At 50.1% G+C, this 17,877-nt stretch overlaps 1 protein-coding gene across 9 annotated transcripts in view; it reads right to left on the reverse strand.

Moving 5' to 3' along the window:
- Positions 1–17,877, reverse strand: part of Camk1d (calcium/calmodulin dependent protein kinase ID) — a 366,227-nt gene that overhangs the window by 21,391 nt on the left and 326,959 nt on the right. For all 9 annotated transcript variants that reach the window (XM_087206791.1, XM_087206790.1, XM_087206796.1 and 6 more), the window contains one exon: positions 14,028–14,103. In XM_087206791.1, coding sequence (XP_087062917.1) covers positions 14,028–14,103 — 76 coding nt within the window. The remainder of the gene's footprint in view (positions 1–14,027; positions 14,104–17,877) is intronic.

The following is a 17,877-nucleotide window of genomic DNA, read 5'->3' on the forward strand; positions in this document are numbered from 1 at the left end:
CCCACTGCCTCCTCACCAACACTCTGTTGTCTTCTGTTTTCTTGATTTCTCCCAAGACACAGAAATGGTCCAAAGTATATGAGAGAATACTTAACGGCACTAATCATCAGGGAAATGCACATGAAAACCACAATGCGATGCCACCTCCCACCTGTTAGAATACCCATGACCAGGTAGAGACTTGATGCAGACCACCCTGCATGAGCTACAAATTCATAGACTGGCTTTTCAAACCAAAAGTCTGAGTCTGCCTATTTGCCCACAGTGGCTGCCTGAAGAGGCAGCGGGTGGGGTGTGGGAAAGGAACAGCTCCCCCACCACTGGTCACAGCGGAGGTGTCAATGGTCCGTGGCGCTGCGATGTCTTAGATATCAAGACAAGAGTGCAGCCAAGGGCAGCATGACTTGTACAGAAAACTTGTATAGAGGCAGAAATTAATCTTTGGGAAAGGACAAATTTCCCATTAATCGATGATCTGCTCCTGCTAGAATGTCTTGTGCCCTTGTTGCTAGGACCCTGCTCGTGCCAGTGCTGTCCACTTCACTGTCCCCTGCACCACCCCTTGCCCCGCCAGGAAGCTGCGTGTTCAATGAAGAGTGGCGAGCTCCAGGAGACAGCGTCTTAGCCTGATAAGAGCTTGACCGTCCTGGGCCCCCATTTATGCATTAAGATCTTGTCTTCTGTTATCCTGCCACTGTACCCTTGGTCAGGTGACTGGAGGTCTGGTTAGCCCCCAGTAGAGATTTTTAAGAAGTATTTTTGTTTTCACATCAATCCTACAGTATTCCAAGGTCTTCATCTTTAATCTATGCGATGGCCCAAATGCTTTCTTCAAAACTCATGTTGGAATTTAATTTCCATTGGGGCAATACTAAGAGGTAAGACCTCTAAGAAGTGACCACATCAGGATGGCATGAATTGAGCACTACTGGCATTTCGGGCGTGGGCTCCTGCTGTGAGTGCTAGGGCAAGCTCTGCTCCCCGTCCCTCTCTGCCCTGTGCTCCTCTCTCTTGCCCTCTCTCCTTCTGCCATGGGATGATGAGGCAGCAGGACCTCCCCAGACGCCCGCACCACCCTCGGACCTCCCAGCATCCAGAATCATGAGTCAAACAAGCGTCAGTATTTATAAGTTTCGAAGTCTGTGGTGGCAGAGTGGACCAGTAGAGTGCCTTGGTATAGCATACGGAGGCTTTATTCATCGGACATTGCTTTTGCTCCTTCCATAGACCAGGTACTGGCTTTGCAACTGGAGACCGAATGACAGAAGCTCTCTCTGCCTCCCAAGCTCAGGGCAGCAGAGAGAGAGACGGAGCCAGACCACAGTAATGTACTGGCCACCTAGGCCATCTCAGAGGTGCCAGAGCTTTACGGAGAAATGGAGGGAGCTACAGGCAGGAGTGCTAAGCAGTGAGAAGGGCACAGAGGCACAGAGGAGCAGTTTAATCAAGAGCCAAAGGGGTATTTGGTGCTGCTACAGCCAATGTAAGCATGAGAGCTGGGCGTGTGCCACTGGGCAGCTAGCCAGCTACTCAGGAGGCTGAGGCGGGAGGGTCACAAGTTTGAGATCAGCCTTGCCAACACAGTGACTTATTTTACTCAAAATAAAAAGTAAAAAAGGCTTAAGATTTAGCTCACTCCCCAACACTGGCAAGAAAAGGGAGCTGAAGACGTGGACGGGGTGAGGCTGTCGAGGACTGTGCTCCCCACACCAAGGTGTGTGGTCAGTCCTACGGGGCACAGGACAGCTTCGGGCGGTGCAGATGAAGCCCCGATGGGGTAGCTACTTTGTCAGGAGGGCAGACTTGAGGTGAAGACAAGTGAGCATCTGGACTGCAGGTCAGAGAGGTGGACGGGCCCAGTGGGTGGCAGCGGGGCAGCTCAGGGAGGGAAGCAGCCCACACGTGCGCGAAGGGCAGGTGAGGAGAGCCACAGCCATGGTGAGGAAGAAACAGGATGTGGACTGGACCTTGCACTTCTGTGTGTCAGACATAGCGCCCGACGGTCCCCACAGAAGCTGCCCGACTCGGGGAAGGGGCTCTGGTTCTTGGGAGGAGAGGGCAGACCTGTCACAGGGTGACAGGAGGCAGCCTGGCGTCGACGGTCAGCAGCACTGTGATGACCAGGTTTGGACGGAAGGCAGGGTGAGGGCTGGAAGAGGGGAGGGCACATGGCAGGAAGGACCGAGCTGGGCCCAGGTGTGAGGCTCTGGCTCGTTCCACTCAAACCCTGCAGCAAATCCCATCTCCTGTGGTGAGCAGAGGGAATCTGCTCTTTGCAATCAGACCTGCCAACCTCCCATGGAGGAGGAGGCAGCCATCCCACGCAGGCTGCGGAGCGCTGGGCCAGGCGCGTGTGAGGGATGCAGGCTGTCTGCAGCTGAGCTGGCTCCAGCAACGTTTGCACTAAAGCTGGGAGAGCAGATGAGCCCCCTCGGGGGCCCCTGCAGACACAGCCGGGGCTGAGGCAGGCCCTCCCAGATCTAATGTGGCCCACAGATGTGTCTTTTGGGCAAGCAGTGACTTAAAACAAATGCAACCCTGAGTGACCATAGATAGGCGCTGTTCTAACCACTGGGCCATGGTCCCCACAAGTTCCGACTTGTCGGAGTCGGGGGCTCCGGAATGCAGATTCCCTGGGTGGTCAGCACAGATGGCTGGCTGGTAAGAACAACTGCTCCGCCCACCTCCTTGATGGGCCAGCAAGCCCCAGCGCAATGGTGACCCAGCTGCCCACACAGCAGGAAATGCCCTGTACCCACTGGATGGCGACTGAGTTAAGGGCCGAGGTGGAACCAGGGACGCCACTTCCAGGGGCAGGAGCAGCCTTAGCACCTCGCAGTCTTTCCTGGGCTACTAGAGCTTCAGAAGGAGGGATCTCCGCCGGCCACTGACCCTTCGTCTGTCTCCTTCAGCTGTCTCCTGGGGCACTGCAGGGAGCAGAGTGGGAGCGAGCGGGAAACCAGGAGGGCTCTGGGAGGAGGCGTGGCCCGCCAGCGCCTCAGTGGCTCTTCCTGAGTCCCTGTGAATCTTCCGGTGGCTCGAGATGCCTGCATCCTCCCACCACAGCCCGGAAGGCTGCGTAAGAAAGACGGCCAGTGCCCTTTGTGTACCTTGTGGCAGTGAGTCCCTGTGCGAACACAAATGACCCTCTTCAGGGGACGGAGTCTCAATTTTGCTGCTCCTGTAGCTGCCCACCCTTCCCCTTCCTGACCCAGAAGGGAGCACGGGAGCGGGGTGGGGGGGTGCTCTCCAGCCCTCCCCAGCCCAGGGCCTGGGGGGCAGAGGCTGCAAACTGCCAGGCAGTGAGGCCTCAGCTGGCACCGAAGGCTGGCGGCACCAACCACGCCCCGGAGAGGAAGGGGCGGTCACGGCCCCTCTTCTCCCATGCTTCTGTGATAGCCGGGAGCAGGGGACAGAGAAGCTCAGCACCAGACTCCAAAATAAACAGGGAATGCAAAAAACAGGTGGGAAGGGCTAATGTGGAGGTGGTGGGGACCCCACCGTTCCAGCCTCGGCCTAGAAGGGTCCTTTCCGCATCTGGCTCCGTGCTCGGGATGCTACGCTCCCGGCCCCTGGGCCTGGGCTGCTCACCCTCGAAGCTGTGCGTGCGGCCCGCTGGTGACCTCAGCAGGGGCCCGGGCAGCGGCCCCTCACCCTCCTCTGTGCTGGGCCAGCCTCCCGGACAGGACGCCGCTGTTGGGCTCGCAGGCGGGTTTTGCTCTTCTGCGCTGTTACTCTGAGCCCCCTGCGGTGGCCACCCTGTCTCTTTCATTTTTGCAACCCCAGCAGCCAGCCCAGCACGAAGCAGGTGCTCAGCAAAGGCTTGTGGGATGGCTGAGTGTGCAGTGTCCATCTCTCAGGGAAGCCACCCCGCCCTGGCAGCCTCTCTCTCCCAAACACCGCATTCTTGCGGTCTGGTTTAAGTGCTCTTTCTTTGGTCTTCTCAGGAAACTGACTGTGCCTTACTTGGCTGTCTGACTGACTGATTGTGATACTGGGGATCAAACCCAGGCCCTCACATATGCTAGGTAAGTGGTCTACCACTGAGCTACACTACCAACCTTTCTTTTAAATTTTATTTTCAAGACAGGGTCTTGCCAAAGTTGTCCAGGTTGGCCTCAAATTAGAGATCTGCCTGTCTCAGCCTCGAGGAGCTAGGATTACTGGGGTGCATCATCATGCCTAGCAATTGTGACTTATTACTGGGGTTGTAATGTTTATCTTCCTACTTTGATTTTGAGTTTATAAAGGACAGAGACTATGCCGAATGCAGTATGTCCATGACTAATGAACATTCGAGTTGTGAACTTCCACAGATACAAATGGACCTCACATTATGAACATTTGTAGATGCGAACAAATCCCACAAGTGGCTCTCGTGTGTGCCGGACACTGTCCCAGTGGTGCTGCCGTGTGTTCACCGTGCAGTATAGCGCCCAGTCAGAGCTAGGATGTCGGAAGCAGGAGGAAAAGCAGCAGTGATGTGGAGGGGACTTCTGGGAAGCGCAAAGCAGTATACACTGCATATCTGTGTCCGAGGTGTATAAGACGTGCTTTACCTGACTTACAAACACTCTCCCAGAACAGAACTCATTCACAGGTCAGGACTTACCATATTTCTATTGGACTTTCATCAGCACTCAACATGACTGGATGGATATTGGTTAACTGACCTTTGATGGACAGGAGACGCTTTACACGAAACATTTATCATCTGTGTTTGTATGTGTGCATGTACGCAACAGCACACAGGCTGATGTAAGAAGCAGGGTGCACTGTGATTCGGTTGTGGTCAGTGCTTGCCTAGCACTCGTGAGGAGGCCCTGGCCTTGACACCCAGCTCCACACACACACAAAAGGGATAAACGTAGAAATGAATTCTCCAAGATGGACGTTTACTCTGGAAAAGAAAGTTTCAACCAACTTTCCCAAGTGCAATGACTTTTTCAGTTATTTTTGCAGGAAAGCCTCCTATCATGCTGTCCCCAAAGCAGATGGGAATGAACACAGCAGACTTTCCCTGAGCTGCCGCTTTCCAGGCCCTCACTCCTTCCACCCCTGCCCTATCTGATGACATTGCAGAGGGGCAGCTTGCTCCTGCGATGAGACCACAAAGCAGAGCTGCAGGTACGTTTGAAGAAGGACTCTGCCTGGGAAGGGATTCTCAGTCATGGAACTTTACTGAGGGAGCAAGAGGTCATCACTTGGTCCAACCCCCACTCAGGACTCCAGGGAAGAGATAAAGAGCTAGTTGCAGTCACAAAGGCAGTGCTGGCATCTGTGTAGGGCTCTGGTCGGGAAGAACAAAGGCCACCTCAGTCCAGTCCTAAGCTACTTACGGAGCACAGGTGGTATGTGAGATGCTTCACAGGGCAGTGCACAAGACAGACCTGGGTCTTGCCCTGGTGAGTTCTCATTTAAACAGGACCAGGAGAACATGTACCTTTCTACAGCGAGGAGACTGATTACAGTGAGTGTGTCTCAGAGAAGCCAGTAACAAGAGCCACCACCCAGAGGCATTTCTGTGCACCAGGCGCTGAGCCATGTGACTTGAAGGTGGTGCTCATTTTAAGGCATGCTTAGGAGATGAGCTTTGAAAAGCCTTCCATTTCTAGAAGAGGAAATCAGGGCATGAGAGGCTGGACAACTTGGTCCTTCCTAAAGGGCAGGCTGGAGCTTGTAAGTCTGTCTGTGCAATCCCGAGTCAGGTCATATTAGCCTCCAGATACCCAGCCTGATATGTCACTGCAAAGATGGGGACACGCCACAGTGTCCTCTTTCTAAACCTGCCGGGAGAGAGTCAGCATCATGACTCTTGAGTATTATACATTCGGAATCAGAGCTGGCCACCTGCCACAGAAATAACAAACAGCTCTGCAGTTATGAAAACCAATGCCTAATGTTCTAACCAGCCTGCCTTCCCAGGAGACAGATCGGAGGAAAATGGCTAGCACCGTTCCGGTCCCGTCTGGGATACAGCGACTGGAGAAAATTACCCTGCATCTCTATCGAGCCAAATTCCATTGTGATCATGGTGACTTGCTCTCCTTCAGTGCTAGGCTCCAGTACTGAGCTGCCTGGGGACATAATGGAGGACAAGACCTTGTGGAAGGGGAGAAGACTAGGCATGCCCGATGGACCAGGGGAACTGGGAAGTAAGTTACACATATCACAGCAAATTTTCCAAGTATCTGGGAAATGTGCTTCCGAAGTGTTGAAACTTATTTCAAATATTTTACCTAAAATATCTGACTGTGACAGTCCACACTGACAACTGAATGGCAACCTAGCTTTCTCTGTTTTGGTCTCACTGGGCTGCAAAAGGCTCTGAGGCAAGAGGAGCGATTTTCCTAGGGAAGATGTGTGCTATTCTCGGGGCCCAGTCCAGTTCTGCTTTCGGCCCGATGTCCTGCGCTCTAACAGTGAAAATGAAGCAATGCATTTTTAAATGTCATGTAACGTCTCCGCACACCTACTCAGGAACAACCATGCATCCTGATCTACGGTTTTCACTACTCTAGGAGGGAGGGGAGAGAAGCCTTATGATTTTATGCTCTGTGTTATGAGTGCGCTTTAAACTTTGATCTTGTGTGCCAGTATTTCCAAGCATTCAGCCAAGGACCCTCGACGGTAAGAATGGCTTGAGTCTTCTGAGAACACCTGCTCAAAGGCAGGTCGGTAAGGGAAGAACACATTAGTCCAGGGTGCCAAAAGGGGCTGAACCCCCGCCCCCAGCCCTGTATATCATATGACATAAGCTACCCCGGCCCAGGGGGTTTCTGAAAGTACTAGTGCCATCAGCCAGACCTGGGCAGCCTCCCAGTGGATGCTGCAGTCGGTCTGGTACACTGAGGGCACTGGGTGGCCACTGGCTGCTCTCTGACCTAGCACCTGGCAAGAACTCAACAAGTGTTTATTGAACGAATGTCTGGGACCTGTATTAAGGGATCTAAGTTTATTCATGTTACCCTGGATACTATGAAAGCCTTAAAAATAATAAAAATAAAGCAAAGCTGATAAATCATTTGTAGTTAGGCACAGGGCCCACTTAGTGAGAACAGATTTTAGCAGATTATCTGACTTTACAGACTAGACCAATGGGATCAGAATCATTATATAACTGCACTCCACGGACTTCAGTAACTATCTGTCTGACTATGTGCATCCCCAGAGCTTTCTGCTTGCAAACTTAGGAGCGAGCAGGCTGGAGGATACAGGACTGGCTCACCTACTACACCACAGACAGGGTGACTCCAGCAATGTGCTGTTGATGGAAACCCAACGGGTAAATGGCCCCATCCCTTCCTGAGGTTTGGGCAATGCCCTGAAAGCTGAGAACGGATAAGCAGACTAGGGAAAAGTTGGCGGGAGAAAAGAGAGGGACTACTAGAGGGAAAGGAAGAAACACATTCCTTCAAGCTGGTACTCAACTAGAACTGATGGTGGAGTGGCCTGGGAAGGAGGGGAAGGGAGGGAGGGGAACAACTGGCTTCCTCAAGCAGAGCAGAACAGCCTGATCCATGTGGACTCAGCCGAACGAACGGACACCGCCTTGGGGAAGCCTAGGGCAGCAGCAAAGAGGCCCTGGGCCTCCTACTTCAGGGCCAAACACGGCTCAGCGCCCACTGACTCCAAAACAGGTGATAATGTGATCAAGGGGAAGAGTGAAGAGAGCTTCTCACTGCCAGTAATGAAGAGTTAGAAAACTCGAAGTGCAACTCTCAGCAGTGAAACCAGCTCTCAAAATGCATGAATTTCAAAGCAAAGCACCAGGGGGATGCAGACATCCAATCTGGAGGTGATTAACATCAACTGCCCCCCATTATGCTGCAGCCCTGAGCTTTGCAAATTAGATTTTGCATCTAGACTTCGCCCTCTCTGTGACTAGGTGCTTTCTCCCTCCCCGGCTTCCTTCTCTCTTTCTCTCTTCCTCCTCCCATCCTCTCTTCCTTCCTTCTAGCCCTGACAGGTAGGCAGTCAGGCACTGGTACAGGGCACTGGTTCACTTGGGACAGGCCTGGGCCGCACATCCCAGGGCCATGGCTTCCTGTGCGTGTCCCCCTGGCCTCTGGCAAAGGTGCTCACTCTCACCACGAGCTCTGGAGACTGATCACTGAGCAAGGTGGAAAGCAGGCAGGACGGTGAGAAGCCTGGCAGGGTGCACAGGGTGCCGCGCCACTGGGCCATGCCAGGGCTTCCTCTCAGCCTCACCAGGGTTTTCCTCAGTACTGTCGCTCAGGTAGAGCCTCTCTGCTCCCCCACCACTCCTGTTCCACTTCATCACAACCCTGCTCAGTGCAGCACTTGCATTTTGTTCTTTTCCCTGGCTATTCCTGATAGTAACTTTTGTTCAGGATTGGGGATGGAACCCAGGGGCCCTCTACCACTGAGCTGTACCTCCAGCCCTTTTTATTTTTTATTCTGAGACAGGGCCTTGTTACGTTGTGCAGGGGGCACTTGAACTTGTGGTTTTCCTGACTCAGTCTCCCATTACAGGCAGGAGCCACTCAGCCTGGCCTGATAGTAAATATTTAAAAGCACAATAAAGATCTCTTCATTCTTCTGTTCTCAGTATGGGGCTCAAGGAATTTAAAAAGCCTGATAATTCCAAGATTATATTTTTCCCATCCTCAAGTTTTTGCCATCAATAGTTTGAAGCTGGAGCAACTCCTTCCCACTATATTTTGCAGCAGTTCCAAAGTGAGTGGCCCATCCTTTCCCACATACAGGAAGGAATCCTACCCTTAGATAACTGGGAACCATCAACCTGCGGGATGGCCTTGCAGGAACCGTGAAAGGACAGAGCTGTCTCCTTGCCTGGCCCGCCTCCTCCTGGCAGAGTCTCGCCTGTCCTTCCAAACCCGGGGGCTGTCAGCTGCCTCTGCAGCTTCCTCAGGGCTCCGGCAGTTCACAGCTCTGCCCCCACCGTGACAGCCAGCTCTGAGGCAGGCCTGCAAGGAATCCATCTCCGCATCTGACACATACTAGGCTCAGTGAATGTTACTTAAGTGAGCGCCTGTCAGTCCCTGCCCTCCATTCTCAGGTTAAATATCCCAAAGCATTTAGCTGCCACAGAAATAGTTTCCAGGGGCTGATGCTGAGATGAAAATCACAAGAGCAGAGGGAATAAAATGTTCTCCCATCTGGCCTGATGCCGCACGATTTAGGGTGCTAAAGTGACATACGTGAGCCACTGCCTTCCTGCCTCCCTCTCCGCAGAGCCTTCTCCACCCAGGGTCTCTGCATCCAGTGCCGCGGGTATCAGTGGACACAACAGGGGGCCGCTCCCGCCACCTGGTAAAATGCTGAATTCCTGTCCCTCAATTTCACTGTCGTCAGAGGTGCCCTTCGATGCTGTGCAGAACCAGTACCCACTCTGAAACCAGAACACTGCAAGGGAATGGCACACACAATTAACCAAGTCCCTTCCCCGAAGCAGGGAGAAATGAAGCTGGAACAGGGCCAGGCAGGCCTTGTGTCCATGAATGCTGAACTAGACAGAGAGAGCATCCAGCGGCTGGCGGTCAGGCTTTGAAGCTGCACAGGGCAGGTGTGGGGAGAAGCGAGCAGCCACAATCACTCTAGCAGAAAGAGGAAGGGCTGTGCTGCTGGACAGAAACTTCCTTGGGTTGCAAAGAGCAACCCAGAGACCAACGCCAGCTTTATGAGCACATCTGAGACCCCCAACTCCAGCGCCCTCTACAAAGTCAGCTTCTGGTTTGAGTCGGTCCCCCGGAGCACTCCCTAGAGGGACAGATGTGCTGTTCACTGGCACACATACTGTATCCAATCTCCTCGTGGGCATGAATCTCAGTGTGATTTAGTAAATGGACATGCTGGGGTTTTTTAGTCTCCTTTGAGTCTGGTTAGTATGAATCCTTTCACAGGGATCATCAAAGGGGGCAAGATGAATAAACAGATTTAATTTAGTTTCTAAAGTTCTAAAGCCCAAATCCAGGCTGTGGGCTCAGGGTGGCCCCACACTGCAGATCCCATGGGGAAGGGGACGCCTGCTGCCTCCGCTGCCAGAGCGGCAAGTGTGCATACTCGGAGGAACACTGACGACGCAGGAAGCACTGCGCTGCAATCCCCTCGGCTTGGGGCTGGGGCTCAGGGTCTGTGCTGAGCTCTGCCACAGATGCTGGGTGTCGTGGTCCCTCCCCGGAACATGTGTGCTCCATAAAGAGCCAGCTGTCAATTGTTCAAAGGGATGGGAACAGCCCAGGATCTGCTTTCTCTCAGGAAACAGGCTCCGCATGCAGATTAGCCAGCCTGTGGTCCAAAAGCCAATTAAGCTGTGTACATGGGCAAACCAACATTATGTCACTTAGACAGTGGACAATGCAGGAGGGAGTGGAAAACTAGGGATATTATCATTATCATCTGTATTCTATGTAGCGTTTCTTCCAGATGGAGGCCAGGCCATGCCCACCAGAACCTGTCCAGCCTCTGACTGGCCTGCTTCTCTGTGGGAGAGGGAACCTCTTAGGATCTTTCTCAGTTTCGTTATTTCCAAAAAGTCACTGTGTTTCTCTGCAGTTTTTGCAACCATGAGCTTAATTTAGAGCAATGCTCATTAACTGATCTCCTTGAAGTTGTGAGAAGGAAGGCAGAACTTGTCATCACAAAAACACTTTGGTCCCTGAGACCCCACTCTGCATCTTGAGTGAAGAAATCCATTCTTCGGAACTCGTGCTGTCTCCTGCACCAAGCCCACTGTGTGAGATTTCAACACACTCTGTCCTCTCTCTTTCCCAGGAGCTGAAAGATGTATTCTGCAAATCCTAATCCCCCAAAGAAGTTCTCTGGCAGGATGAGGGCCCATGAAGAGAGTGTGTGTGTGTTTTAATTCATACCTTGGATAGGAAAACTGATTTCTCCTTCCAATGAGGGAAAACAGAGAAATGGGTGTAGGAGACAAAAGAGTCAATTTAACCAGTGTCTGCACTGGCAAAGTGAGGAATGTTCCAGCTGCATGGACAGGACAAGGCATGGTGCTGGGTCCTGCCTGCCCACTTCTGCTGATCTCTCAGTGCGACAGGCTCATCAAGTGAAAATAAGCGCTGCTCTCCCAAAGCTCCCTTCCATCCTAGTGGAGAGGAAGGAGGAGGAGCTTGATGCCAGGCCCCTGGCGTAGCTGTCTCCCCAGGGGGCGCCTGTTGGTCTTGGCTGCTCAGCTGCCTTGCTCGTAGTGTACAGACATGGACAGGGCTGGGGACCAGGAATGGAGGCTCCTGGGGAGGCAGCAAGTGCCTGAGCTTCCTCTGAACACTGGTTCCTGCCAACCTCACCAGCCCAGGAATCTTCACACCTCCATCAACCCTCCAGGTCCCATGGCGCCTCTGCCCCAGGCCTGCATCCCTCTGCAGGGTGGATGTACTCTCTCTCCTCTTTGCTTATGTTATTCTTATCAAAATGCCGAGACAGACAGCTAGTGGTGCCCGTCTTCCCTATGCCCGTCCTCAACCATAGCTTCATCCCATGAACTCCTGCAGTCAGATGTGCAGAAAGACCACCAGCCTCGAATTTACCATCGACACCACCAACAACCAGATTTCCTGGAGAACTTTCTCCACTTTAGGCACTGTCACAGGCACTGAAGGTAAAGGGTGGTAATGGCTCAGTGCCCATCACGACAGCCCCATTTCTGTGCTAATGACTGGTTTAGAAGAGATACCAGAGAGCGTGGTCTGGGGCACTCTGCCTACCACAGCAGGACGCAGCAAGAAGGCGGCCGCCTGCAAGCCAGGAAGGAGGCCTTGACCAGGCACTGAACATGCCGGCACCTTGAACTTCCCAGCCTCCAGAATGTGAGCTATAAATGTCTGCTGTTTAAATCACCTACCATATGGGATTTTGTTCTAGCAGCCTGAGGTCTCAGACATCCATCGTTTCTTAGTTTTTAAATTGCTTATCCCACTAATTGAAGAAATGATCAGTGAATATGCACCTCCTAGGGCTGTACCAAAGCCCTCCCTCAAGGCTAAGACTTCAGGGACATAATTGTATTATACACACCCAAAGCGATTCCACACACATTAGTGCACACTGAAGTCATGGTTCCAGGCTCAAAGAGAGACATAAAGGAACAACTAGCCAGAAGGCCGGAACAGGGGTGATTTTCCCCAGTCCTAGGGAAGATTTCTCTAAACGATTAACACCAGCTTTGGTCCTTGCAGAAAAGCCTTCAATCAAGCTGCACGAGGCAAGACCTTTGATCAGAACTGCAGTTGAGAATTTAGGGAGCCAGGGTGAATAACACAGGGCCTACGTCCAATATCTGTTTATGCAGGAACCCCCTAAAATGGCATGCCAAATGATGTGTGTGCACGCAAGGGATTTTATCAGGATACAGGGATCCTGACTTTCATTAGATTCTCAAAAGGGTCTGTAACCCATTTCCTCCACAAAAGAATGAAAACTGCTGCAGGAGGTGACCGACACACTTTGAAAGAGAAAGGACTACACAGCGGAATCTGCCCTTTACCTATTTCCATAAATGGGGCCCTCCAGGCCAAGTATATCACTATGGATACAATTCTCCTGTGATAATGGCAAGAATCTACAGGAGCTGTCATCTAAATCCACATTCAATTACCAAAGCCACCCAGTGAATGTTGCTGTAGAAAGACCATTTGCTTGCTAGGTAATGAGGTAAAATTGATATGGGGAGTTGTGGTCACCATTCTCGGAGGAGAAACTTTCTCACAATCCCCTGCAGTTTTTCTTTGTGTGCAGGGATGGGTTCTGCTTGCCAGAAGAAATTCCCTTCCCTGGGGATAAGGAGGAGGGAAAACAATTCCCAGCTATCACAGGAGCTAGATGGCACACCACCACATAATGAGAATTTGAAACTTTAACTGCAGAAAGAAACTGCAATTAAAAAATAGCTTCAGGCAAAACAAAATGAAACACAATGAATGATTTTGAAACACGTGCAACAAACCAAAGGCCTAGGACTCCATTTCCTGGGTTGGGGAGATAAGGTATCTGAGAAGAAATGAGAAATCCAAAAAAGAAAAATACTAAATTTTGATTTTCTTTTTTTCTTGGTACCGGGGATCGAACTCGGGTCCTTGCACTTGCACAGCAGGCAGTGAAACCACTGAGCTAAATCCCTGTCCCTAAATTTTGATTTTCATTACATTCTTCCTAATTGTGATTTATTTTAGAAATGTCCTAGTGTTTTCATATGGTTTATCTTCCTCCCAAAGCTGAGATGAGACAAAAACAGATATTAGGGAAATGCAAACCAAAATCAAAATGAGGTATCAATTCCCACCCACCAGGATGGATATTATCAAAAATTGGAAAATATAAGTTTTGGCATGTATGTAGACAAACTGGAAGCATGTGCATTACTACTAGGAATGTGAATTTAAGCTGTTGTTATAGAAACTGTGCAGTTCCTCAAAAGTTAAGCACAGAATTATCATATGACCCAGCAATGCTGCTTCTAGATTTATATAACTCAACGAGCCGAAAGCAGAGGTTCCAACAGACACTTGCACATTTATGTTCACAAAAGCATTATTCACAATAATTGTGAAGCTAACTGCCACAAGGTGGAAGCAGTGCAAATGCCCAGGGAGAGATGAAGGGATAAAGCAAGTGCGGTTCATACATGCAGTGAAATACAGATTCGCCTAGAAAGGGAGGCGATTCTGACACAGATATCTCTGAGGGCATGATGCTAAGTGAAGTAAGACAGTCACAGGAAGAAAGCTACTGTGCGATCCCGCTTATGTGAGGTGCCCAGGGTAGTCAGAATCAAGACACAAAGCAGATGGAGGAGAGCAGGAGCACAGAGAGGAGGGGATTCTTGTTTATAGGTACAAAATTTCAGTTTGAAATGAAAAGAAGGTCTCAGAAACGACTAGTGGTAACAACGGTGCATCACCAGGCATACACTTAATGCCACTGAATGGGACCCTTAAAGCAGCTGAAATCATAAATTTTGTGTTATGTATATTTTGCCACAATAAAAGGGGGGAGTGCGGAGAAGCCAAGCAGCAAGCAATACTTACAAGATGTAGGCAATCACCCCGATGGACCAGCAGTCAACGGCTTTGCTGTAAGGTTTCTGGGCAAGAACTTCCGGAGCTGTAGAACGAGAAAGAAGAGACAGAAGCCTGAGCCTGGAGACACATTTGAGGGTTTCCTGTTTGTTTTCTTTCTCCCTGTCTGCTACTCAAATCAAACTGGCCAGAGGGCTGGTGGCAGAGGGCACACTTAGCACACACAGGGTCCTGGGTTCAATCTCCGGCACCAAAATAATCACAACAATTGTTATTCAAAAATCTAGGAGAGAGATAGGACCCATCTTATTTGTGTGTTTTCTAACTAGGCAGTGGAGTGCTTAAGATGTTCAGATTCTTGAAGCCACAGACTAACTACACTCAAGTAATTTTTAAATTGTGAGATTCTGTTTAAATGGTAACGTCTGTAACACCATATCTACGGTTGAAAAAAAGATTCCTAGTTTGAGTTGGTAGCATGGATGTTAGGGGAAAAGTTCTAAATTACTGAGTCAGTATCAGGATAGCAAGATTGTGGGTGAAAACTTAGAGGTAATTTGTGCCAAACTCTTTGGTGCTATGTCTACTTGGGTTCTATCAACAACAAAATACAAGTATTTTTTAATCAACGGGAAGTGGGCAAAGCATTTGCTTTCTGATGAGGTTCTTAATTGCACTTGGAAACCAACGAAGAGGGTGATGATAGATGTATAATGTAATGGTAACTGACAGCACAAAATGCTTTGGAAGTAACCGTCCCAACCACTTTAATCGAAAAACTGTATCACGGCTCATACGCACACAGACTAAATTCTAATTTCACTTGTGATGTGATTACTGAAACCAAGGGTCCTTTGGAACACTGTTTGAAAAAGCCTGCTTCAGTCACTGTCCATAGCTTCTGTTCACCTTGAAGAAATTCTTCAAAAATAAATACATTTGCAGACAATAAAACCCTCTGGCAATCTGACTCGGTGATCAAAGCCCCAGGGATGGCTTTTCTTCTGCTCTGCTCTAGTGATCTGCAGTTGGCTCTGTTGTGTCCTCAGTCCATTCCACTCCGCTGGGGCCCTCTGGGGCCCCCTCCCATTTTCTGGAACCCTTTCTGCTACAGTGTAGAAGTGGGGGAGTCCACTCCTTACTCTGATCTTCTTGGAGGCCAGTTTTTATGCTGAAAACCAGCCAAACTCCTCAGTGTTGTATTATTAGTCTCACTCCACTTAGCAAGAATTCTGCTGCAATTCTGAAAAATCACAAGCGTCCAATTTACAAACTTCCAAGAGACAAGTGAGTTTCCAGGCAGAAGACGATCCCTGGGGCCCGGGAAATGCTTAGGTTCTCTGGGCCACACACCGTAGTTCCACGTCTCCAGCAGCACTGCCTGGAGATGCCGAAGGGCTTCCCCATCGGGGAGAATCAACGTTCTCTTCCATTTGCAGCAGAATCTGTGTGGTGTGAGGCCTGCCTATGATTTCTTCCCACTCCTGTGCCTTCTAAAAGAGGGAGGCTTTCCATCGAAGTAACTTAACTGGAGCTCTCGACAAACAAGGAGTCATTAAAGTGCCCCTGGCTTGTTGGAGAGGCCACCAACAAGGCAGGAAAGGACCCTTCTCCCCGTACAGCTGTGACAGAGGGACTCCACTCCAGAGGAGACGAACACATCCTCCCTATGTGGGTGACAGGGCCGAGTCCTGGGAGCTGGTGGCAGCTGTAAAGAGAACCACCTGCTTGCAAGTCCTGAAAGGGAATACGCAAGACAGACAGCAGCCCCAACCTTCTGACCCGGGAAAACGTTTTCCAAATTCCATGCAACACAGAATCCAATAAACTTAGTTGCCACAAATATTTTTAATGAGTACTTATAGGAAAGATTTTAAAAAAGAACAAGAGAAAGAGCGACAAGTAGATTTTTGGAATGCCAACAACTGCTTTTTGGGAAGTGCCTTAAAATCGAGATCAATCACTAAATACCTTTCCATGAACAAATGATGTCTGACAGGAATTTGGAGGATAAAAGACAGAACTGGTCCTGATTCTCTGCATGTGGACGTCTTCGTTACTCAGACGACTCTTCTCGTAAAGCCCTTTCTCAAAAGGATTTCAGAACTATGAGGTTCAAGGCCAACAGTAGAGAGATACTCTGCTACCCGATGGTTCAGAGCCTCCTCCCTGTGCAGGTCTTGGGTGCTCTTGATTCAGCTTTCCCTGCTTTTCCTGTTGGACTCTTTCTTAGTTTACACCAAATTAAACTTCACTTCTGTATGAACCATGCGGTCTCGGCCATCCTAGATCTCCGAGGACAGAAGTGGTCCTCCTAGGTGCCCAGGCTTAACTCAGGCTCTTCACAGAATAGCAGGCTTAGAATCCAGAGTAACTGGGGACCGGGGATTTAGCTCTACTACCCTGACACTCACTACCAACCCTTGTATGGAAAATTCCACTTGGTGGGCAAAGTCTTCTACAAACCAAGACACGTTATACTGATTTAGAGCTAGTACTCCTGGTAAAGGGAAGCACTCCAGAGACTTTGGGAAGGGAAAAGGAATTTCAGGAACCTTTCATCTTGTTTTTTAAAACAACTTCATTGCTGCTTTTCTTTACTGAAGGGAAGGGAAGAAAAAGCCTTAACCAAGTGAAACAGAACCAAGAGGGCAGCAGTCCTGAGTGGGTGGGGCACTGTAATCAATCTTCCTGCACTCATAAAGCAGAAGGAGAACTTTGTATTTTCCTGACTGCTCCAGGACATGCTGAAGAGCAGTTTCTGCTGGGAGGGTGAGGGAACTGGGAAGACCTCCCCCCATTGCTAAGTCATATTCGAGGTGATTTGTTCTTCTCTGTAGCTGTCTGTTCCACCCTTCTCAGTACTTCAAAGATAACCAGCTCTGTGGGTAAAGGATGGTAACACAACCAGGAAATAACAGCCCTATCAATGCTGGAAGATAAAAGTTGACAGTCCAGAGCCAACAGGATCTGGACAGCATTTCTCCCTTTATTCAGTGTGTTAGTCGGCTTTTTATTGCTGTGACAAATACCAAAAATTTTCAATTTAAAGGAGGAAAGAATTTATTTTGGCTTATGATTTCAGAAGTTTCAGTCCATGGTCTGCTGGTTCCACTGACTGAGGCCTATGATGAGACAGAAGCTCGTGGTAGAGGAAAGCTGCTTAATTAACTCATGGTAGCAAAAAAGCAGAGAGAGATAGAAAGGGCCCAAGAGGAAGGGGCTAGGGACTTGCTATAACTAACGTTATGCCTCCACGATCCAATTCCTTCAACAAAGGGTTAATCCACTGATAACATTAGCGTTTCATAATCCAACCACCTTCACAAAGCCTCACCTCTGAACACATGAGACTACTGTACCTCATCCACAGCATCAGTCGTGTAACCAACAGTACTGAAGGGCCCTCTTTGGGTGGGCCCCACTGGTTTGAGGGGGAAATAAGCTGACCCTGGCTCCCGCCCATAGGAGCAAGGCGCTCCTCCTCTTCTCCTGGGTGTTGAGCTCAGCCATAAGCCACAAAGTAACTAGGCATCATCTGTAGCTGCCTTTCCAAGAAAGACGTGAGGCCAAAACAGACAGGATGTCAATTTAAGAACCGAGTCAGAGGACTGAATTATAGGTTGGGCTCCGGCTGGTCCCTCTCAGAGGACTCAGGACCCATCCACGCATCAAGCTGCTGTCCACAGGGGCGCTTGCCATTATGCTCTGCTGTGACCCCTTTGTGGCTCAGGATTTGAGCTCAGTGTCAGCGCTGCATTTGATCCCCCCCCCAAGATACGTGGGGTCAGAGCTAAACAGCTGGATCACAGATGGTCTCCCGGGCCTTCAGGAAGAGGTGAGAAGAAACACACTCCCT

Source organism: Heterocephalus glaber, unplaced genomic scaffold, assembly GCF_053883595.1.
Source record: "Heterocephalus glaber isolate CG9 unplaced genomic scaffold, H.glaber_assembly_v1.0 deba00000738, whole genome shotgun sequence".
Taxonomy (NCBI): Eukaryota; Metazoa; Chordata; class Mammalia; order Rodentia; family Bathyergidae; genus Heterocephalus; species Heterocephalus glaber.